The sequence below is a fragment of the Chrysemys picta genome, chromosome 14 (assembly GCF_011386835.1).
Source record: "Chrysemys picta bellii isolate R12L10 chromosome 14, ASM1138683v2, whole genome shotgun sequence".
In the NCBI taxonomy this organism is placed as follows: domain Eukaryota; kingdom Metazoa; phylum Chordata; order Testudines; family Emydidae; genus Chrysemys; species Chrysemys picta.
Window position 1 is genome coordinate 39,325,404 of NC_088804.1, and position 22,858 is coordinate 39,348,261.

The 22,858-nt window shown below is 48.6% G+C and overlaps 1 protein-coding gene and 1 non-coding gene across 5 annotated transcripts in view; both read right to left on the reverse strand.

Annotated features, from left to right (window-relative positions):
* FBXO31 (F-box protein 31) overlaps nucleotides 1-15,582 on the reverse strand; it is a 40,393-nt gene extending 24,811 nt beyond the window's left edge. For 2 of the 4 annotated variants that reach the window (XR_010592619.1, XM_065567306.1), the window contains exons 1-3: nucleotides 12,088-12,491; nucleotides 3,641-3,712; nucleotides 268-354 (exon numbers count right to left, since the gene is read on the reverse strand). Coding sequence is in view for 2 of the 4 variants with exons in the window: in XM_065567306.1 (XP_065423378.1) it covers nucleotides 268-354; nucleotides 3,641-3,712; nucleotides 12,088-12,427 (499 nt within the window). In the remaining 2 variants the exon portion in view is untranslated. Of the gene's footprint in view, nucleotides 1-267; nucleotides 355-3,640; nucleotides 3,713-12,087; nucleotides 12,492-15,307 lie in introns of those variants that run through there. The other 2 variants (XM_065567308.1, XM_065567307.1) reach the window with 2 other exon arrangements.
* A 120-nt stretch (nucleotides 15,583-15,702) lies between these two features.
* On the reverse strand, nucleotides 15,703-15,775 carry TRNAM-CAU (transfer RNA methionine (anticodon CAU)). The gene has a single exon. It is a non-coding gene; the product is annotated as a tRNA-Met (tRNA).
* Between the last annotated feature and the right edge of the window lie 7,083 nt (nucleotides 15,776-22,858).

Consider the following 22,858-nt stretch of genomic DNA (forward strand, 5'->3'; position numbering starts at 1 on the left):
TTCCACCAGTGCCAGCCCTGGAAAGGATGCTCGCCTAACTCCAAGCACTTCACCAGAGGGGTGAGTACTGTTATCCCTATGTTACAACTACCTAAGGTGTCACCTTAGAGGGTAGAACAAAGTGCATGAGAACCAAGTCACGGGAAAGCCTGGCTGACAGCTCTCCTTATTCTGCCCCCGAGGTAGCTGCTCGCAGTAACTTCACACGCCATGCAGCGCCTCGTGTGTGCTCAGTGCAGAAAGCATTTGCTAATGGGAGGTACGTACGGCAGGTGTAAACATCTCTGTACTCCATGTGTTCGTAGTCGGGAAGGATTTTCATAAAACGCCCCGACTTCACTCGTGGATTTATACCTGGACAGACACAGCAGGGTAAGTACCAGAGAAGTTGATTCCCCTCTGACCATCACATAACGTTAATCTGAACCAACCAGACAGGAAGGTCAAGTCCCTTGTTGACTTAAGACGCACTTCTTCAGCCCCCAGCCCAGATCAGCCACTCAGAAGAATTCGGCACATTTTACGATTCCCTCATAAGTTATCGATGTCACCAAACAAATTCCGAGTGAAGTCTGAGCTTCTCTCAGTCTATGCAGGACAAGAGCAACCAAAGGCTTTTTGCTCTTTTCACTCTTCAATCCAGCTCATTGTTTTGAAAACACCATCTAGCATCGGTTTCATTATGCCCTCTAAATTCTTGGGTTTGGCTTTATTCCCAATTGTCTTAGTGTAGCATGTAGAATAGAACAAACATTCATTGTTTGCACCTTCAAGCCTGAATTCTGCCAAGAGTTCCAAATAAATGTTGCTGTAACTAAAGAGTTCTGCATGACACTACAGACCGAGGACACACCGCCGGGCAAGCCTTGCAGGAAAGCTAAGCAGGAAAGTACCAGTAGGTTTGTAAACAGAGATGTTTGTTGAATCTATACTGATGGCAAGCCAAGGATTTCATATCCCTGCAAACCAGGGTAAGGTTCAGGAAAGGAGGAATGAGCTGACCAATGGTCTGACTCTGCAGAAGTCTGGAGAAATGCACAGGTCAGGATTCAGATGTGTGGTAAGAGATTCTTTATTTACAAATGGAATAGAGTCTGTGGCATGCTTTCTACAGGGAAAACACTATGTTCTACGGTGCTAATGCTCACCAACGACCTATTGCAGAGGAAGGAGACTAAAGATGTTAAACATATTAAGAGGTGCTTTGAAGTGTAAAGAAGCAGTGGGAAAAGTTGCAAAAACAGGACCATATCAGGTACATGATTAATAGATAATTTGTAACTATACCACCATCTGGCTATGATGAAAAGTCACACTGCACAGCAAAGAAGGGTCTGACGTGACTGAGGTTTCCTTACAGACATTTTCAAAGCATTGCATACACTCGAGTTCCCCTGCATGGTCTCCCAGGGAGGTAAGTGGTACCATTCCCATTTTACAGATAGGGAAACTGAGGCATGGGGAGGTGAAGTTACTTGGGCAAGGCCACACAGCAGTGGTCTCAGAGCTGGGATCAGAATTCAGGATTCCGGGCTCCAAACACGAGGTTCAATGCACCAGGCTACCACTGCCTCTGACAGTCAGATAAAGCACAAGGTCCATTTGAAAGGAGCCAGACATCCTGGGGCCAGCAAAGCGCACTCAGGACTCTCACTCCGGTGACCTACGAAGACAAACGCTTTCATTTTTAACAAGCTGAGCCCTGCTTCTTGTAAAGGGCCGCGGGACCGTAGACCATCCACTGGAGCCAACGGTTTGTCACTGCTGATTTCCTAAAGATCCTGGGTTGTTCCAGCCCCTGCTAGACTGATTCAGCATCAGCCTTTGGGATCCAGGAAATGCCTGGGTCCCACAGACAGATCAATTCACTACTGCGGGGCTTGTGTCATCCAGGCTGCTGCTGGGGCTGTCGCAAGCCCTCTCTCAGCTGGTACCTGCAGCTGAACTAGCCCCTGTGATAAACAGCCAATGTAGCCTCTGACCCGTTGGCACGAGAGGCAGCTTGATCTTGCTAGGCAGGGGACTCCTCTATTCAAATGCCAGTTCGGGGTCAAGTCCCTAATCTGCCTGTTCTCCCCCACCCCCCGTAAAATGGGGATGAAACTCCCCTACCTCCCAGGGGGCTTGTGCTGACCAAGGAATGTGTGTTTGTAAAGCACTCACATGCAAGTGGCAACATTCATCATAATGCATGGGCTGCGGCTGCTTATTTGGAGAGGTGTCCTGGAGACGAGTTGTGACGCTGTATGGAATCTGGGGGACCCTCGAGGATATTATGAATATCAAGATTATAAAAGTGTAACGAGCAAAAGACTATAAAGGGCAGCTGCATCTTCTCCACGTCTTCAATCGTGTTTCTTACCTCTGAAGGAATTTTGCTACAAACTGATGCTCTGAACAAAAGACTGAATGACCCATCCGAGCTGTGGATGTGTCCCAGAGGGACTTGCAAGCCAGCAAAGTCACCAATACTGCTAGGAACCTGATATATGGACTTTGAAGTCTTTGGATGTATGTGACTGTTTTACCATTAACATCTCTCTTCTTTCTTTATAATAAACCTTTAGTTTTCGACACTAAAGGATTGGCTGGCAGAGTGGTATTTTGGGTAAGATCCAAACCTATACTGACCTGGTAACATGGCTGACCCTTTGGGGTGAGAAGAACATTCTGTATATGTGAGCAGAGTTATTTTAAATAACTTCTCAGTGAACTGGACCTAGATGGTGATTGGGAGCCAGAGAACTGGAATGCAATAAAGGGGGCAGTGTGATTTCTTTTTTGCTTCTTGATAACCAGTGTGGAGGATGAGAAGCACAGTTTGAGTCTGGTTGGGGAGTTTAACTTCAGTGTTACCCACCAGTCTTGGGAATATCTGCTCTCCCTTTTGCAGCCTGCTCTGACCTTGGCATTTCCAGTGAGGGCTGCCCCAGGTACCACGGATCACACAAGTGTCGGCACTTCTGTATAGACCCAGGACAGTCGGGTCCCCTTTCTCCTGCATGAGGTGGTTTGGAATGTAGGGGGCAGGGTGATGAGAGTAAAGGAACAGATAACCTCCCCATCCCCCTCTGTGTGTGTCAAGTTGCAATAGGTGTTCCACAGAGAATCATTGCCCTGACCTTCCCCTAAGGGGAAGCCCAGGCACAGTAGAGTGATGGTGGACAGAAGCTGCTTACATTGGGGGAAAGGCGTGGAACATGGTTTCAGAGGACCTACAAAGATAAAGCCTGCTCTGATGAATACAGGTTACCCACTGGCCAGAAAGGGGCAAACCAAACAGTTGAAGATACTTTTAAAATCCTACTGACAGATTAAAAACTGTCCTCAGATTTGGGTGAGCGGTTACCAGTTGCTAAACACGCTAGCCACAAACTAATAGCTATTTCCAGAAACCCTCAGACTCTCTGGTTTCTTCCAATCAAAGGGGTATTGAGAGGCAACAGCGATTCTTGATATCTGTCTGGCATTAAAGTGCTGTGGTAGTCAAACTCGTTACAGCTTTAGAGATGAAATCTCTGCCACAAAATACAGAGTCTGTTTCAAATGCCCAGGATAAAGATTCAGTGCAAATTCACTTTTAAAAATGGAACTAAACAAGAACAGGAGCATACAGACCTGCACTGACTTCACTACTTACGTTTGGCATAGACATCTCGACAGGACACTCCTGTGATCTCCAGTTTCCGTAAGTTCTCGCAGACGCCATACTCTGCAGTGACAGACAGAAAGGGGTTAAGAGGTAATAAAATGAGTGATTGTGTGAAAAGGTTTTGGCCTGTCCACAGAGCTCCAGGTTACCTACAACTGCAGCAAGAATTTAGGCAGCTTTAAATTCAATCCAATCTATTTTATTTAAAGAACAATCTTGCAAATTGCTGTATTTGTTAGCAAATATTCTTGTTGCTGTTCCCCAGAAGCACTAGAGCAGGGGTCGGCAACGTTTGGCACGCAGCTCGCCAGGGTAAGCACCCTAGCGGGCCGGGCCAGTTTATTTACCTGCTGACGCGGCAGGTTCGGCCAATCGCGGCCCCCACTGGCCGCGATTCGCCATCCCAGGCCAATGGGGGCGGCGGGAAGCCGCGGCCAGCACATCCCTCGGCCCGCGCCGCTTCCCACCGCCCCCATTGGCCCAGGACGGCGAACCTCGGTGAGTGGGGGCCATAATCGGCCGAACCTGCCGCGTCAGCAGGTAAATAAACTGGCCCGGCCCACCAGGGTGCTTTCCCTGGTGAGCCGCGTGCCGAACGTTGCCAACCCCTGCACTAGAGGAAAGTTGGATGGCATTTCTTTCCAGACTAGATTCTCAGATTCCCTAGTACATTTTACAAGTGATGGCTGCTGGCAATATATTGTGACAATTCCTTGCTGATAAATTACAGACACTTACACATAGAATAGGTGGTGGCATGAAGTGGGGAAAATAACCCATCCAAGCTGGGAATCTTTGTCAGTAGAGCAAACTATCATTGCAACTAGAACTTATTTACTCCCACTAATTTGTCCAACAAGCAAAAGGGTTTATTAAGACTCACGGAAAATGGCCCCATTTCAGAGTCCTGAAAGATCTACAGCTAAGATTATTTTAAAAGAATAAATCTGTTTCATAGCCCCAGATTGTTAAGAGAACGTAACGTGTCTGCATGTACAAATACACTTGCCAATAAATCAGACTGAAATTGGTCCATTCTTTGCAGATGCCTTTGACTATTTTGTTTTCAATACGTTCTGTTAGTGATACAGGGATCATAAAAGCCTTTTCAAATTTTTAAAAGTAACTTTAAAGCAGGAAATGAGAGACTTCAGTGCAGGTTCAGAAGGCAAGCATTAAACTTGAATTCCTAAAAATATAGCAGACAAGTACTAGCAAACAATTCAAGGAAAGAAATCCTGTAACACCAAGGGAAGAGGGAAAAACATATCAAACAGCAACAAAAACAGAGCTTAGTGCCAAAAGCAGATCAGCTGCAGAAACCCTCCTAGTCCTCAGCAGGGAAAATCCACACTCTGAAAACCTCACATGCACCTGCCAAAAATCAGACACCAGATTCCTTTAGCAGAAGATTAAAGCACCTGATAGCTCCCCGCACCTGCTAGATATCTGATACCAAGTAGGTCCTTAAAGAACCCCAGGGAAGCCATCTGATCTGAAACCCACCCTCACACCAGGGACAGTGTCCATCAAGCTTCCTTGAATTTATGATTAACTATTGCTGCCTGTTACCGGTATCTATTCCTAAGAACTTGCTCTGTACTCTGATTTCAATTATAGGCCAAATGAGAGAAAGCAGACATCTGTCTGGCTCAACTCAATACTATACATATGCTCTATGTACATACATGTTTTACTAGGGTATGCAATGTAGCTTGACAGAGCACACACAAGACCACATGTGTTTTGGAAGGTTGACTTGGGTTACTGCAGGAATGAATGTGAACAGTCTCTTGCTATGAGAAGCGAGTTGAATAAAGACCGGAAGGGGATAAGAGGGAAAACAGATTCCCCTCCCTAAAAACTTCTATTGATGTGAGTGGAAGCTTGCCACTGCCATCAGCACGAGCAGGATGAAGCCCTAGTTGTTTAGGATGGGAGATGAGAGGGAGTACAATTAGCTAGTGAGCAGACAGCCAAGCTTCCAGGAACGCACTTCCAGCCTAGCACAAAACAAGCTATTTTAGTGCTGGCCAAGAGCCAACTGAACGTATGCAGCAATTCTGCAGATTTGCGAACTCAACGCTGGAAATGTGGACCCACCCCACAAATGATCCAATGTCCCTCCCGCCAGTCTATCAGACATTATACTGCTTTTAATGCTACCCTGTGTCTCGTTTGATAATAATATCAGGGACATGTTAAAAGCAATAGGCTTTTGCAGCTGATCTCTGATTCAGAAAATTACAGGCCTTCAGGAGAGGCAAGAAGCAATGTTGTCACAGCCTGGAGTTTGGAGAACAGCTGGTTCTTATACTAAAGAACTTCACCTGCCTACAAAGCCAGCCATGGGGCCACTAATGTCAGGCCACACACTTTCTGCAGCAAGCAATGCAGCTAGATTAAACTGGATACGGTCATCTGAAGTCAGAGACTGCATTGGGGGGGGGGGGGGGAACCACACAGGGATGTCACAGGTCCAGCTGAGCGCTTCTTTTGGCCACTCACCAGACTGCTATGTGGGGATGCCACCACCAAATCCTGCAGGTGTTTTAAGCCCCTACAGTCTGAACAGAGTCCAGGTACTGCCACTGACTTAAGGTCTCTAGGTGCACTCTTAGGGTGTGGATCTTCTCTTTGGCATCCTCCCCGCAACAACTGTACCAGTGCTGACCCCTCAGACTATCCCTGTAGCGTAAACGCGCCCTTTCCGTGAACCCCAGTAATAACTTCATAGAATTTATCAGAATTCCTAAGTTCTACATAGGTTCCCCAAATCAAGACAATTCTGCCCAAATGACATTTTTCTGTTTTGTTCTTTATTAGTCAGGATATTTGTGGGATAACATTCTCTCTTCCTCCGGGTCACCTGCTCCTGATGCCCCAAAATTCTCAAATGCTCATCACTGTAGTATCTAAGAGGTGACAATTCAGTCTGAACTCGTGGAAACACGGATCGTCATACACAGAAATCACGACGTAAGTTGGGAAAAAATCATCCAATGGAACAAAGATCCTGGTTTCCAACAAGTGGCCTTGTTAACTAGTAGGAGACAGAGAGACTACCTAAAAGCAGAACTATCACTAGGTCTGGTGTATTTTACAAGTTTCACAGTTTGGGTTTACTGGATCTTTCCCAAAAGAGTCAGCGTCTTCTCAAACATTAGCAGCTTCCTAAAAACAATTCCAGTGCAATTTTCATTGCCATCTGACATTAGCCATGTAAATCCTGCAAGAATCTCATCTTGTTTGCTAGCGAGAATGTAATCTTAGCTGGTGAAATTCCTACAAGTCATAATCCTGGTCTACTCCGTGATCTAAACTACAACCAAAAGCCCATACTGGCTTTGCTTAACAGTGGATGGATAGAACACTTCAGTTTTTTCTTGAAGGGCTGTCATGGTGGTGAAAGGTATGAAATTACAGATTGTGAAGACCGAACTCCCCTACCACTCCCACATCCAAATCCCAACTATTATTAATGGCAAGAAAGCTCGCCAGTACATGGACAGCACTATTTATTCTTGATGCTGGAAAGGATAAAGGGGAGGTTAAGAGCTATGTAATGCGACAATTCAGCTACAGAAAAAAAATACTGTTTTGCTTTCCCTGACAATCAAATGGGAGATTTCCAGTAAATCCTGCTTCACTGCAATTAAGGCTCTTTTAAGGGAAATTCTCAATGCGCCAGTTCACCAAGGAAATTAAATATTGAAAATGTTCTAACTCGTTAATATGGATGAAAATTCACAACCACAGTGAGAGTGGCTGCTCATAATCCTACTTCAAAAGGAAAGCTAGAACTTGGTTATGAAATTCTCATTCTACTAGCTAGGAAGGTTGTTCTCTTAGGTTCACAGGCAGGACTTTGAAGATTTACTCAACACATGATAAATATACCAGCGTTGCCATGCCCTGTGGAATTTAAAGTATTAGACAGTGCACTGTTTATTATGGCCTGCACTTAAGCGTAACATTGTCAGCTTCCTAGTTTACATATTTGTAAGTGCAGTGTACTATATCTTTTGCTTTTATATAATGCTCTTCCCTTCCTGGTTTCACTCTACCTTCTCTTCTATAATAGATCATAGCACATCTTATTCTGCAATTTTCTGTTTGCATTTCTCCTCCCCCCGATTATATCCGTTTCTGCACCTTATGTTCTCTACCCTCCCCACAACTAAATTTTTCCTACAGTAAAGAATTGGAATTGCAGCAGGTATTGCCACTACCCTCCTGAAAAGTCATGAAGACTTTGGAAGTGCTTTTCAAGCAAGTCTTTAGTAGCGAGCAAGGAAACAGACACTGGAGCAGGTAAGGTAATGTCTTTACACAAAAAACATATTTGTGAACCTAAAGAACCAAGTATGAGAAGGGTAGCCATTTTAGTCTGGATCTGTAAAAAGTGACAAAGAGTCCTGTGGCATCTTGTAGACTAACAGAAGTACTGGAGCATAAGCTTTCGTGGGTGAATACCCATTTCGTCAGACGCAAGAACCAAGAACACCAAACTTCATTCTCCACTTTTAAGCCACACTAAGGCTAACTGTTACTGGCAACTAAGTCTTTTAATTCTATGCCTACATAAGCACAACATTAGCAGCCCGAAAGACTGTATACGATAAGGTGCTGAGAAGTGGCTGTAGGCCTAGCATGGATGCACAGACCACGGCCAGGCCAGACACGTCGTTCAGCACGCAATCAGAGGGGGTCAGTGAAAAGCATTTTGCACTGGGAATGGGGAGACCTGGCTTCTATTCACAGCTCTAGATCACTCCCCCACTCTTCCCTGCCACCCCCCATGCGACTCAGCTTCCACATCTGTAGAACAGATGCCCACCCTTGTAAAGTGTTCTGAGATCTACAAAAGACTAATCTACAGGTGCTAAATGTAACACAAAGCCTGCCCCATGATGACTATTTAACAATTTATATTTTCTCCCCAACCCCGTTTAAACAAAAACAAAACATTAGGGTGTTTTAAATTTGTGAATTCTAGATCTGGTTACTATGAACCATCAGTGAAATTTCTTAGACAGGTGACCTGATGTGGTGTGTTATTTCAATATAAAACTAGTGACCACTTAAACTACAAGCGTATATGGTCATGGGTTAATCAAGGTAAGTCAAGTCAAAAGCCAGAGTGCGTAGGAAAGTGATTGCAACACTCCTCTTGCCAAACAAACAGGTCAGAGAAACAGTTTATCCCAAACAGTCACAACGATAAAAGGGCATCATCCCAAAAGTATCTGGCTACAAATGTTGCATAACTAGCTAATGTTTCTCCACATTTATTCTCCAATTTCAAAGTCAGAGCCAAAGGCAACTGCCTGAAGCCTGAAGGGGGGAATCCCCCCTACTCCAAATACTGCTCCAGGGACTGCAATAAAATTGAGTGTGCCTGCAATCACACTAAACCAAGGTGTCAAAACACATTTGGTTGAGTGGACTGATTTACATTTTTAATTATAGTCTAGGGCTACAAAGTTAGGGCCATTTATAACCCTTGATCCACAGCAGTGATCTCATGACAAAAGCAAGTATGCACGAAAATCAAAGGTAAAAAAAGACAATTATGTAGCACTGCATTCTTAGCAGAGAAAGTGTTGTTTAAAGCACTTGCACAACCATCTGTCCCTTGTTTAAATGACCATTTGTGCATGCACAAGTAATAACCACACAAGCAACCAAGGCGGCAGACTTGCACAACTGTAATCAGGAAGTACAGATCTGTGATGTGTTCAGAGTTAATATGTTATTGTTAGGAATAGGAGCATGTTATTGAATTGAATTCACCCCTTTGCTCTATTTCTAGGCCCTTATAATTTCACAAAAATGATACTTTTCTGCCTAAATTGTCATATGCTAGCTCTCAGCCCAAACTGATGCTTATTTTTATATATCACACCTACCTAGGACTCTGTCTTCCTTTATAGAGGTTTAAAAGTCATGCAACCTTATACTCACTACTACATGGAGACAACATATGAAGATGCAGAGCTCCAGATATACACATATATGAACATGAGTCCGACATGGCTACAACACTGCATGGAACTCCACACATTTCCAAGCAGCTGATTTATTCCTATGATCAGGAATTCAATTAAACCCCGAGCGTGTATTTATTTGAATGTATATTCTCGTATACAAGGAGAGCATTATTTGAATATATGCGATGGTACTACTAAGAAGAGACAAGGAGATGGTGAAGTAATTACCCTAACACAAAGTTATCGATGCGATTTTATACTTGTGCCGTCTGAAAATTCAAGATTACGGTTCCCACACCATTGGTAATAGCCACATTACAGCTACAAAGGTGAAATAATTGACATTATATACAGCACCACAAAATGCTATATACAGCACATGAACAGGGCCAAATTACAGTTTCTGGGGAGACCATAACCGCATTTCCTGAATGAAGAGTTTAAAGTCTAATTCCTAAGGTCACAGTGACAACGCTGTGAGAACTTCATGAACTCCTCAGGAGGAGACGGACTCCGATCTGTCTAAAGCACCATGCAGGCTTTTGGTATAGGAAGTGCTCCAGTGGATCAGACCAGGGGTCAATCTAACTCAGCATCCTATCTCTGACAGTGGCCGGAATCAGATGCTTAAGAGAAAACCAGGAACTGTAATGGACAGTTACGTAATGCGTCAGGAGAAGTAGTTTCTTTCTACACCTTGCCAGATGCCGTTTGGTTTATGCCTGAAGGGAGGGGTTGTTATATACAATAGTTTTCAATCCTATCTAATGCAACTGTGGATGCTCTTATCATACATAGTAGCGTTCAAAGGAAAAGGAGACTAGTTCTTGGTCTCAATGATACATCGTGACCGTGAGATTCACAGGTCATTTAAGAGTTGTCTAAAGAGACACACTTCCTTGTATCAGTTTTAAATCTGGTTTCTTTTAATATTATTGAGTGTCTCTTTGTGTTATAAGAAAGAGCAAATGGCATTGTATAAAATGAATACTAGTTATACTCATATGTGAGAACTTTGCCAAGGCCACAACCCACAAAAACCAAACCCTTATGATCTAGAAGCAATTTGTGTGTGAAATTTACCAATACAGGTATAGATTCTTCTTGCCCACTCTTCTAACAACAATTAAAAAGTGGATACTACATTTTCGCCCCCCGTCTCCTCCCAAAAATTATATCCCTGGGCAAGAAGGATCATGCTAGGCTGAGAAAACAGTCTACAACTTCTTGGGAACAGTCTTCACTGCTTTGTGCGATCCATGGGTTCCCATCAGTTCTGACAAGCACCCTCAGCTGCCCTCAAGTGCAGATAAGGAACCATCCATCCCCTGCAGCCACTGATGTTATCCTTAATGCATCTGAGCCCTGCCTGTTTGATGGCACAGAGTGCAGCTGTCTAGCGTGCTCAGACACTCCAATTAGATGCGCTCACTGGCAGGTCCAAAATGTTAATATATATATATATGACATCATAGCTGGCCACAAATGCACCACACAGCAAGAGATGTGATGGGTACCATGCTAGGAGAAGCAGAAGCAAGTTAGGCAACTTGGAGGGTGTCAGGGCAGCTGGGTTAGCAGACAGGGGACAGGCAGTAGGGTGCCTGCAAAGCAAAGGGCAAGGAGTAAAAAGCATGCATTACATTTTGGTAGGAGAGGACTGGGGCTCTGAAGATGGACATGTCACTGAATATGCGGCAGGGTGTCTCTACAGGGGAAGTGGTAGGGAGATGCCCTAGGAAGATGGGAGGGCTGGCACCCGGGCTGTGACCCACTCACCAGCACCAACCAGAACCTGGTACCATTCCCCTTGCTACAGGGCTGGCAACCAACCCAGAGCCCAATCCCAGCAGCTAGTGTCAGCACCCCACCTCTTCCTACATACCACATCCCAGGATGCCCCTACTTTACCCCCAGCCCCCTACCCTCCTCAGCTGTCCACCCCCAGAGGCTACCTTCCACCCATGCTTCCTGTCCTGGTGGACCTTTCCAGAGCCTCACACCTGCAGAGTCAGCCCCATGCAGTGTCCCCACAGGGACCCCCTCGTCCCCAGCACCCCCTCCCCCAGGCCTGGCCCCTCTAGAAATGCCACATCCCCACATCTAGTGCTCCCATGGGGTCCCCTCATCCCCAGTGCCACCTCCCTGGGCCTGGCCCCTCTAGAGATGCCATATCCCCACATCTAATGCCACCATGGGGACCCCTCATCCCCAGGGACCCCTCATCCCCAGGGACCCCTCCCTGGGCCTGGCCCCTCTAGAGATGCCACATCCCCACATCTAGTGCCCCCATGGGGACCCCTCATCCCCAGCGCCCCCTCCCTGGGCCTGGCCCCTCTAGAGATGCCACATCCCCACATCTAGTGCCCATGGCTCCCCCTCATCCCCAGCGCCCCCTCCCCGGGCCTGGCCCATCCAGTGCCCGCCGGCCCCGGGCGGTACCTTCCCGGCAGCGCCGCCGCCAGATGGTGTCGGTGCGGAGGATGCGGCGGAAGGTGCTGCAGACCCGGGCCAGGCTGGGCAGGTCGGTGCCGGGCAGGGAGCCGAAGATCTGCACCAGGAGCTCGGGGGGCAGCTCCAGCAGGGAGAGCGGGGCCCGGGCGGCCGGGGCCGAGGCCGGAGCTTCCCCTTGTCCCAGCCGGGCTCCCTCGATCCGCTCCTCCTCGGCGTCCGTGTCGGGCTCGCTGTCAGCCGGGCCCTCCCGCCGCTGCTCCCGCTGCGCCCCGCGCCGCCGGCAGCCCCGCGACGGTCCCACCCCGCACAGCCGCGCGCACACCGCCATGGCCAGCCGGCGACTGGCGGAGGGTGGCTGCCGGCGGCGGCCCGCACGCGCAGGGCCCGCCCAGCGGCGGGCTCAGCCAATCACCACCCGCGCTCGGGCGCTGACCCCTGGCGCGCCACAGACGGCGACACGCCCCTTACAGACGTAACCACGCCCACTGTCACTTTTGCCACACCTACTAACCGTCTCCAACTCTGCCGTCACATTCACCCCGCCCACTCGCCGCGTGACACGCCCACAACCAGCGACCACGCCCAGCGAGCGGCACATCACGCCCCTTATGGGCTGTGTTACCACCTCGTTCAAACTGAGTCCCCATTTCCCCCTGCCTGTCCCAGGAGGTTACACAGACCCGGCCCCTCTCCCCGCTGGGGTCTATAACAGCCCGTCCCAGGGGTTACACAGACCCGGCCCTCTCCCCCCTGGGGTCTATAACAGCCCGTCCCAGGGGTTACACAGACCCGGCCCTCTCCCCCCTGGGGTCTATAACAGCCGCCCCAGGGGGTTACACAGACCTGGCCCCTCTCCCCCCTGGGGTCTATAACAGCCCGTCCCAGGGGTTACACAGACCTGGCCCTCTCCCCCCTGGGGTCTATAACAGCCGCCCCAGGGGGTTACACAGACCTGGCCCCTCTCCCCCCTGGGGTCTATAACAGCCCGTCCCAGGGGTTACACAGACCCGGCCCTCTCCCCCCTGGGGTCTATAACAGCCCGTCCCAGGGGTTACACAGACCCGGCCCTCTCCCCCTGGGGTCTATAACAGCCTGCCCGAGGGGTTACACAGACCCGGCCCTCTCCCACCCTGGGGTCTATAACACCCCACCCCAGGGGTTACACAGACCCGGCACCTCTCCCCCCTGGGGTCTATAACAGCCCGTCCCAGGGGTTACACAGACCCGGCCCTCCCCCCCCCCCTCGGGGGTCTATAACAGCCTGCCCCAGGGGGTTACACAGACCCAGCCCCTCTCCCCCCTGGGGTCTATAACAGCCCATCCCAGGGGTTACACAGACCCGGCCCTCTCCCCCCCGGGGGGGTCTATAACAGCCTGCCCCAGGGGTTACACAGACCCAGCCCCTCTCCCCCCTGGGGTCTATAACAGCCCGTCCCAGGGGTTACACAGACCCGGCCCCTCTCACTCATGGGGTCTATAACAGCCCGTCCCAGGGGTTACACAGACACGGCCCTCTCCCCCCTGGGGTCTATAACAGCCCGTCCCAGGGGTTACACAGACCCGGCCCTCTCCCCCCTGGGGTCTATAACAGCCGCCCCAGGGGGTTACACAGACCTGGCCCCTCTCCCCCCTGGGGTCTATAACAGCCCGTCCCAGGGGTTACACAGACCTGGCCCTCTCCCCCCTGGGGTCTATAACAGCCGCCCCAGGGGGTTACACAGACCTGGCCCCTCTCCCCCCTGGGGTCTATAACAGCCCGTCCCAGGGGTTACACAGACCCGGCCCTCTCCCCCCTGGGGTCTATAACAGCCCGTCCCAGGGGTTACACAGACCCGGCCCTCTCCCCCCTGGGGTCTATAACAGCCCGTCCCAGGGGTTACACAGACCCGGCCCCTCTCCCCCCCCCCCCGGGAGTCTATAACAGCCTGCCCCAGGGGTTACACAGACCCGGCCCCTCTCCCCCCCCGGGGGTCTATAACAGCCCGTCCCAGGGGTTACACAGACCCAGCCCCTCTCCCCCCTGGGGTCTATAACAGCCCGCCCCAGGGGTTACACAGACCCAGCCCCTCTCCCCGCTGGGGTCTATAACAGCCTGCCCCAGGGGGTTACACAGACCCAGCCCCTCTCCCCCCTGGGGTCTATAACAGCCCGTCCCAGGGGTTACACAGACCCGGCCCTCTCCCCCCTGGGGTCTATAACAGCCCGTCCCAGGGGTTACACAGACCTGGCCCTCTCCCCCCTGGGGTCTATAACAGCCCGTCCCAGGGGTTACACAGACCCATCCCCTCTCCCCGCTGGGGTCTATAACAGCCCGCCCCAGGGGGTTACACAGATCCAGCCCCTCTCTCCCCTGGGGTCTATAACAGCCTGCCCCAGGGGGTTACACAGACCCAGCCCCTCTCCCCGCTGGGGTCTATAACAGCCCGCCCCAGGGGGTTACACAGATCCAGCCCCTCTCCCCCCTGGGGTCTATAACAGCCCGTCCCAGGGGGTTACACAGACCCGGCACCTCCCCCCTCGGGGGTCTATAACAGCCTGCCCCAGGGGTTACACAGACCCAGCCCCTCTCCCCCCCCCCCCCCGGGGGTCTATAACAGCCTGCCCCAGGGGTTACACAGACCCAGCCCCTCTCCCCCCCCCCGGGGGTCTATAACAGCCTGCCCCAGGGGTTACACAGACCCAGCCCCTCTCCCCCCCCCCCCGGTCTATAACAGCCCGTCCCAGGGGTTACACAGACCAGGCCCCTCTCCCCGCTGGGGTCTATAACAGCCCGCCCCAGCGGTTACACAGACCCGGCCCCTCTCACTCATGGGGTCTATAACAGCTGTTATGGACCTGGACCCTCTCACTGAGGGTCACAGGAAAGCCCCCCGGCTTCTGTTTGAAAGTTTCCTTAGCACATTTGATCATAACTCTTAGCCCAGGCCCTGAGTAATGAGCCCTGCAGCACCAAGGAAGTGCATGTCATGGCCCTCAGCAAGGGCAGCCTTGGGGGGCTAGGCCCGTGGAGCTCCCCCCTGCCTCCTCCAGGGCCAGGAGCCAGACACACCAGCTGACTTCTGCAAGCTCAGCACTGCCCCTCTGCAGCAGGCAGCAGAACTCAGGGGAACATCTGTATTACCCCAGGGTGCCAGCCCCCCAGCCGCAGCTGGGGCCAGAGTCTGCTCTGCGCACTGGCTGATTTCCTCTCCCCACTTGAGCAGCTCACCCTGCAAGCCAGCAGCCAGCCCTGTACACCAGCTTTGCGGGGCTGGGCGCTGTCTGCCTCCTCCCCTGACTGTTGAGCCCTGGTTCACACTACTATCAACTTCTGTCGGTATAACTGGGGTGCGGAAAACCCGGATCCCCCTGCACCATCGCCTCCTGGTTCCCCTGGTGGGATCTTGCCACCCGCTCTTTGCAACAGTCTCTGCAGCGCCTGTTTGCTGCTTGGAAAGCAGGGAGTTTAGGGCCGCTGCATTGCTGGTCTCGTGTCCTTCCTCCCGGCAATGCAAAAACTCTTGATATCGCCTCTCCTCTGCCTGCAGATAAGGAGGAGCCGCCTTGCTCGCAATAGCTGCATAACAAATGTAACAGCCAGGGGCGGGGGAAAAAAACTGAGGCTGCCCCGTGTGAGGATCGAACTCACGACCTTCAGATTATGAGACTGACGCGCTACCTACTGCGCTAACGAGGCTCCTTGAGAAACCAGCCTTCAAAGAGATGTTTTAATCTTACTTTCCCTAATGGCTGGGTTGGATTATTTATCTGTTTTGTCTATTTAGTACATTAGATCTCCAGTGACCATAAACAACACTGAAACGCTGAGAGAGGGTTTTGCTTTTGCAAATGACTCCTCCCCTTGCTGTGGCTTTTTGGGACGAATCCTTTTCCCTTTGTAATTTCCAGGCATTCAAACATTTTTTGCTACTTAAAGGAGGACTGTGGGGGCTCAGGAGTATCTGGGCAGCAGCACTCTGCAGACAAGAAGCACAATGCTTCAGGATACCTATTAATCTTATTTGCAAGGAAACAACGTGGTTTCCATTTAAACATTAAAAGTTAAAATGAATCTTATGTTTGCTTCACCTCGTGAAGAATCAGTATTAGATTCTGAGCTCTCTGGAGCGGGAACAAACTTTACAGTAGTTGTTGGTATAATGTTTAGTACAATAGGGACTATAGAGGGAAATCCTAGCCCATTGACGTCAATGGGAGTTTTGCCACTGACTTCAATGGAGCCAAGATTTCTCCCCTAATTGGGGTCTTTCAGAGCTGCCAATAAAAAAAAAATAATAATAATAACAACTCACACTTAATATACTGGATCATTATATCCTCACCCTATAAATTAATGGCTGGAGGTGCCCTAGATGGAGAAATAACAGTTACTTCCATAATGCTGCCATCTCCCCCATGCTCATTTACAAACCAAACACTAGCTCAAGGACTCAACTGAAATGCACCAGGCCCGTGAGCGGGCAGGCATGAGTGGGATTGCTGGACATTTTGATAGGAGGAGGCGCATGCTCTGTTGATGGGAGCTATTGTGGAGGATGCAACTCAACTAGGCCTGGAACATGCATTTTGTTTTCGGTTGCATTCTCCTGCGTCAGACGTTGAAGGGGCAGCTGAGCTCGTCTGTGAAATAAGGCCAACATTTTCAAAAGTAGGCACTGATTTTGGGTGCCCAGCTTGAAAGTTGTGGGCTTGATTTTCAGACAAGCTGGGCCTCCATAGCTCTGATTTCAATGCATGGATGCATCCGAAGAAGTGGGCTGTAGTCCACGAAAGCTTATGCTCTAATAAATGTGTTAGTCTCTAAGGTGCCACAAGTACTCCTGTTCTTTTTGCGGATACAGACTAACACGGCTGCTTCTCTGAAACTTTTGGAAATGTGGCTGCATGGGAGGCATAATCGGGATGGGGGAACCAAACATCTGCTTTCTATATGGATCAAATCACATGGTCCTCTTCGTTCATCATGCTACCTCCAGTCCCGACACAGAGGCGCACAAGAGTTCTGGTGCTGCTGGTCTAGAGAATTTTGTAGCCACTATGTAACCAGTTAGGGCCACTGGCCTCAGGGGAAAAGCAGCAAAGAGACAGATGGCAAGAACTCAGTTGGGGACTAAAACAAAGGATACCCTTGTGCCATTACTCCATGCTGAAACTTTGCAGTACAAGGCTGATGAGTCCTTCTTCCTTCGGTTTTTCTGGTTTTGCCTCTATTTTCTTCTCTCTCTCCTCTGACCCTGCTCCCTACCATATCCCTATCCTGTCGACCCCCACAGTCATCTCCCTGCCTCTGATATACTCTTATCCTCAATATCCCTTTGGCTACAAGGAGTTATCCATCACTCAATGATCAGAGCTGCCTCTTTCTCCCAAGTCTCTTGATAACTGGGCTTTTCATCAATGAAAGCACCTTCCTTCAATTTCACCCCCTAAAACTGTTCAAGCCAGCAGAGGGCAGGTTGGTCCATGGTGGCTTCTTATGAGCTGAGGCAGAAGAAGGCAAGGGAGAGAGAGGAAACGATTCACTAACAAAGAGGTGGTGGCGGTCTCCAGTCTGCATTTGTTTCACCTGACAGGTAGCCTGGCTTAGGGGTATGCGCATGGACCTGGGAGCTAAAAATACGAGTGCTCCTCCCGCTCTGGGCCGGATCCAAAACCCAGTGATGTCAATGGCAGGCAGCCGGCTTTAGATGAGGCCCTATGTGATCTTGGACCAGCCATTTGGCCTCCCACTCTGTATAAAATATAAGGATTTTAAATCCTCCCCCATGGGGATGGGGGATCGAAGACTGCAGCTAAAGATACAAAGTACTCTGCCAATGCTAAGGATGACTGTTGTCTCCCCACTCGGATGCAGTGGTGGTTTGAAACACTAAGGACCCCATGCCTTTGCAACACACAGGATAGGAGTAACTGCCATTGAAGTCAGCCCAGGATCCATGACCTAGCTGGAGGGTCTTGCAAGGTTGTCCACTCGGAGCCCCAGCTGGCAAGCGATTCAGGTGACAGCTCCTGATGTTGCTACAGGCAGAGAGGAAGTATGGGGATGGGCCAAGGAGATGGGAGTAGTGGGGGCAAGTTGGATCAGGTGTAGGATCAGAACCCTTATATTTGAATCTCCTCAGCACCTCCTCTGGAAGCTTAACTCCCTGCTGTCAGATTATCAAATGGACATTCCCTGCTATGTTATTTGGGCCCCTTACCTGAATGCTATCGTCCTTACTTTTCCTGGCAGCGGTAAGGATAAATATGCTGTATTATTCACTTACATCGTTCACGTGCTCTCTGGTACTGCCAAGTACTTGAACATACTTAATGCCTGGCACAAAAATTACTGCCGTGTTCTGGAGTAATAGCCCCTAACGCATCAGTTTCGTTATTACAGGCTGCAGCGCTTGGAGCTGTTGCTGTAGTACTTTTGAATAAGGGATGTACTGAAAGGGGAAACATGTCTGTTTCATTTCTCTCTAGCAATAAAGGACGTGATATAGCTCCCACTGAAGTCAGTTAAAGTCTTTCCATAGACTTTAAAGGGCTTTGAATCGGGCCCCAAATTGATGTCCCCATTTTCTGGAATCCTGCAGGTGTCTACACCTTCCCCGGCTCTGTGACAGGATTCACTGCCGACTGACGACACAACTGGCCAATTATAATCTGAATAACTATGCCAGAGGATTATTTATTTGCCAGTTGGCAAGCGAAAGAGGAGGGCTGTAAACCAGGCAGAGACAGACAAACAAGTCCTCTTTGCAACTCCTGCTCTCCACAATGATTGTAACAGTGCATCTCATGGTGTAAACCTGCACTGCAGTTTCTGCCTTGTATTATGTGGCCTTGGGGAAGGGCTTCTATGGCGAACAGCCATTTATGGCTCATCACTCCAGACTAGGAATACATCCTCAAGGACTGTACAGTTTTGTTTTTTACATCTTGATTCCAGATGTTCCTCATTTTCTGGGAAACCGCTTTTTTTCCTCCTGATTTTAGCAATCGCCACCTTTTGGTATTCTAGCTGGGCTCTGATCTCATCAGACCTTACAGGATAAGCTGGTCAATGTCCAGATGGGGGATCTCCAAGGAAAACCCAGAGTGCTGCAGAAATTGCAGTTGATGACTCAGTGGCTTTTTTTCTCTTTGAGTCAATGCTGAGCCAAATGCCATTGCATGGTGCAATGGGTTGCTGAACTTATGGAGGTGCTGTTTGTCTAATGAGCTGTAAGGCTGATTGATCACCTGTGGTCCTAATCATGTGCAGTCATTAAAGACTGTGGCAATCTGACAGGCAAAGGATTGTTATTTCTGGTGGCTTGGCCAGATTCCAGTCTGAGTAATTACATTCTGCCAGTCTAAATCCTCCAGCATGTTCAGTTCTGAGAAGCATTATGTAGTGTTTAGATCACGGGGCTGGGAGTCAGGTGTTCTCGGTTCTATTATTGGCTATACTACAGAGTAACAGTTGTGTACTTGTGGGCAAGTCATGAACCTGTCCATGCCTCAGCTTCTCAGTCTGTAAAATGAGAATGATATTTACCCACCACATAGGCAGTTGTGAGACTTTATTATTATTTGTAAAGTGCTGGGAGATCCTTTCATTCAAGGTGTACTTAACAGAGTGGAAAATATTATTTAAGACATTATTCCACAAACCCACACATGCAGAGTATACAGTTTATCGTGCTTGCAAAGGGGGTGTGGCTCTTTTGGGATGACCAGCGCTATATAAATGTAAATTATTCTTTCCTAGATGCCAAAGATCAGCTGACTCACAGTGTTTTCACAGAAAACAACTTCATCTTCAAAAGTGATTTTTGAGGCCAAGAAATGTTTGCTCGAGCACCAGCATCATTAACTGATGTCAATATATGTGGTACCGGGGAGCAGTGCTTTTTGTGCTACACCCTCTGCTGATCCAGCTTGGGGAGCACAAAACATTGCTGTTTTGCACTCCCCAGAAGAATTACTATTGCTTTTTGTTATTCTTAATTTCTTGCTGAGCAAGTACAAAATTTATGGGGCAGAGGATGTTTTCCAAGAAGAAATTTAAACTCCTGAGGATTTTCCTCACAGGATTATAACAATTTTAAGGCAAATGTACAGGCTACAGTTCTCAACAGAACCGTTCTAAATTATCACAAACACTAGTTGTCTCAATCCTGGTACCAGAAAATCTGTATAGGTTGGAGAATGGCTGCACCCTTGTATTCAATATATTCAAGACCGTCAATGACCTTTGACTAATGAAACGGGTCAGGTTTAGATCAATAAAAACACTAGATAATTCACAAACATTCAGAGACTCTCTCACCAGCTCCATCTGTTACCCCCCTTTTTCCTGTTCACATGAGTTAGCTGAACTTTCTCTGTCTTTTGGGGAGGGAGGTGGGGAAAGGGAAGTGAAGGGAAGGAAGAAACAAATTGCCACATTTTTTCTGAGCAAGGACATTGGTTGGACCGTAAAACGCACTGTAATGACTAGCAATAGAGTGCAATAGTTTCCTTCCCTTCATGTTATGGACTTTCACCTGTAAAGTTGTTTAATGTTTTTCCCCTCAGTGTGTGTGAATTTAATGTTGGTGTCAGGTACTGACCTGACAACTCTAGAGACTAACACCCTCTATTTAGCAATAGAAGAAGTGCAGCCCTTAGAGCAAAGGAATAAACTTCTTCCATACAGTATCAAACCCTTTTAAACACCAGGGAAGTTTGGAATGGATTTGTAATTCTGACTGTGAAATATATTTCAGTGTGCTGTCACTTAGCTCGTATGGAAACCTGACTGAGTCCTGGGAGGTGAGCTTTCCTCAGGCGACCGCCATGACAGACCTGCTTGATTTAAAGGAGGGAGTTAGCCACTGCTTCCCAGCTTGGGTTTTGTGAGAGTAGACTATACACTGAGATTTTTTGTTTTAAGGTAGTAACTGTAGCTCAAATGTCAAGAATATTGATTCAAGAGGTGCCCCTCCAAGTCTGCAGTGGTGATGGGCTAGTCCTAAGAACATAAAAAACACCAGACTACGTTAGACAAGTGGGCCATCTAGCCCAATATACTGTTTTCTGACAGCAGCCGGTGCCAGATGTTTCAGAGGAAATAAACAGAACAGGGTAATTTACAGTGATCCATCCCATGACATCTAGTCCCAGCTTCTGGCAATTTGAGGTTTAGGGTTTTTCTTATTCACAGATGGAGTGGCTCCAACAGTGAGCCACTTGCTGTGAGCAGCTTTTAAAAGTTGGCAGAGGGGTCAAGCATAGATTGTATTCCTGTAGTGTAGGTTTTAAATGGACACCAACCTCCCTGATGATGATCAGCCAACTTGTTTCAGCTGCTCTTCTCTGTATGATCGATGGAAACATTATAGACCTCAGGGCTGTCTTTCTCGGAGCAGTCAGTCACGTTTGGTAGTGATCTCAGCCTATGATTATATAGCTACCGGAAATACTTGGCCTTGAATCATAAGGTGCCTACTGAGCCTTCTTTTCAAAATGAGAACAGGGCATCCTGTAATGTTAATGGATATTTCCTTCCTAGAAACAGTAACCATGCTACAAGTCATCACCAACTCATCCACCAGTTGATTCAGGGATTCCCAGTGTACTGAAGTATTCTCATCTTGTTCAGAATGTTGTCTGACTGGCTGCAGACTTTAATGCACCATCATGGCAAGGTCATGGGTCACCCCGCTAGCTTATAGTATAAGGCAGTTAAAATTAAAAACAGTTTGACTTTAGCAGAGGCTGGTGGCTGTGGCAGGTATAAATGAAAACTGGGTTTAAACTGAAATTGTTCGGGTTCTGCTACAATTCTAACAAGTTTGATACATTGATATGGCTTGGTCCAGGTTTCACAATGAAGATTTGTCTAGACTAGGATTTAAAGGTGTGATGTCAGACAGCGTTACTTAGCTGTCTAATAAGCACCTTCTAAAATTCTCTAGGTGAGGCAGAGCAATTGTATGCTAGCATTTGTAGCTGAACATGTGAGATACAGTTGCAGTTCCTTAGGCCAGATCTACACTGCAGACCTACATCAGTATAACTAAGTTGTTCAAGGGTGTGAAAAATCCACCCCCTGAGCGACATAGTTATACGGATCTAACCGCCCTGTGCAGACAGCGCTATGTCGGTGGGAGACCTTCTCCCACCAACACAGCTACCGCCTCTCAGGGAGGTGGATTAACTATGCTGATGGGAGAAACTCTCCCCTCGGCGTAGGAGTCTCTTCACTAAAGCACTACATCAGCGCAACTGCACAGGTGCAGTTCTATCACTGTAGATAAGCCCTTAGTGTAGACAAAGCCCACCCCAAAAGAGGATGTATTTTGGAAACTTAGGCTAAAATGGTTCAGCTGTTTTGTGTTATAAGAGTGGGGGAAATACTCTAATTTTTGCTTTGTATTATAAATCAAATACCCTGAATATTGTTCTGACTTGGTAAGTGGCTGTTCTCTCAGAAGCAGAAAACCTGTTGGTAGGGTGCAGGACTCAACAGCCCTGGGGCTCACTTCCAGTTTGTTTTAGGTTTCTAAAACCTTGCTTCAGGATTTCAGCTGGCCACCTGCAGAGGTAGGTAGGGTGTGTGCGTGTCCTCTAGCTGGAGAAGGGACATTGGACAGGGAGGGACCAGGCTCTGAGTTGGCACTGAGTATTCTTTCTCTCGGTGCTTCTCTGGCTGGTTCTTGCTCACATATTGCCTTATGTGGGGTCAGGAAGTAATTTCCCCCCCGGGTCAGATTGGCAGTGACCTTGGGGAAGGGGGAAGGGA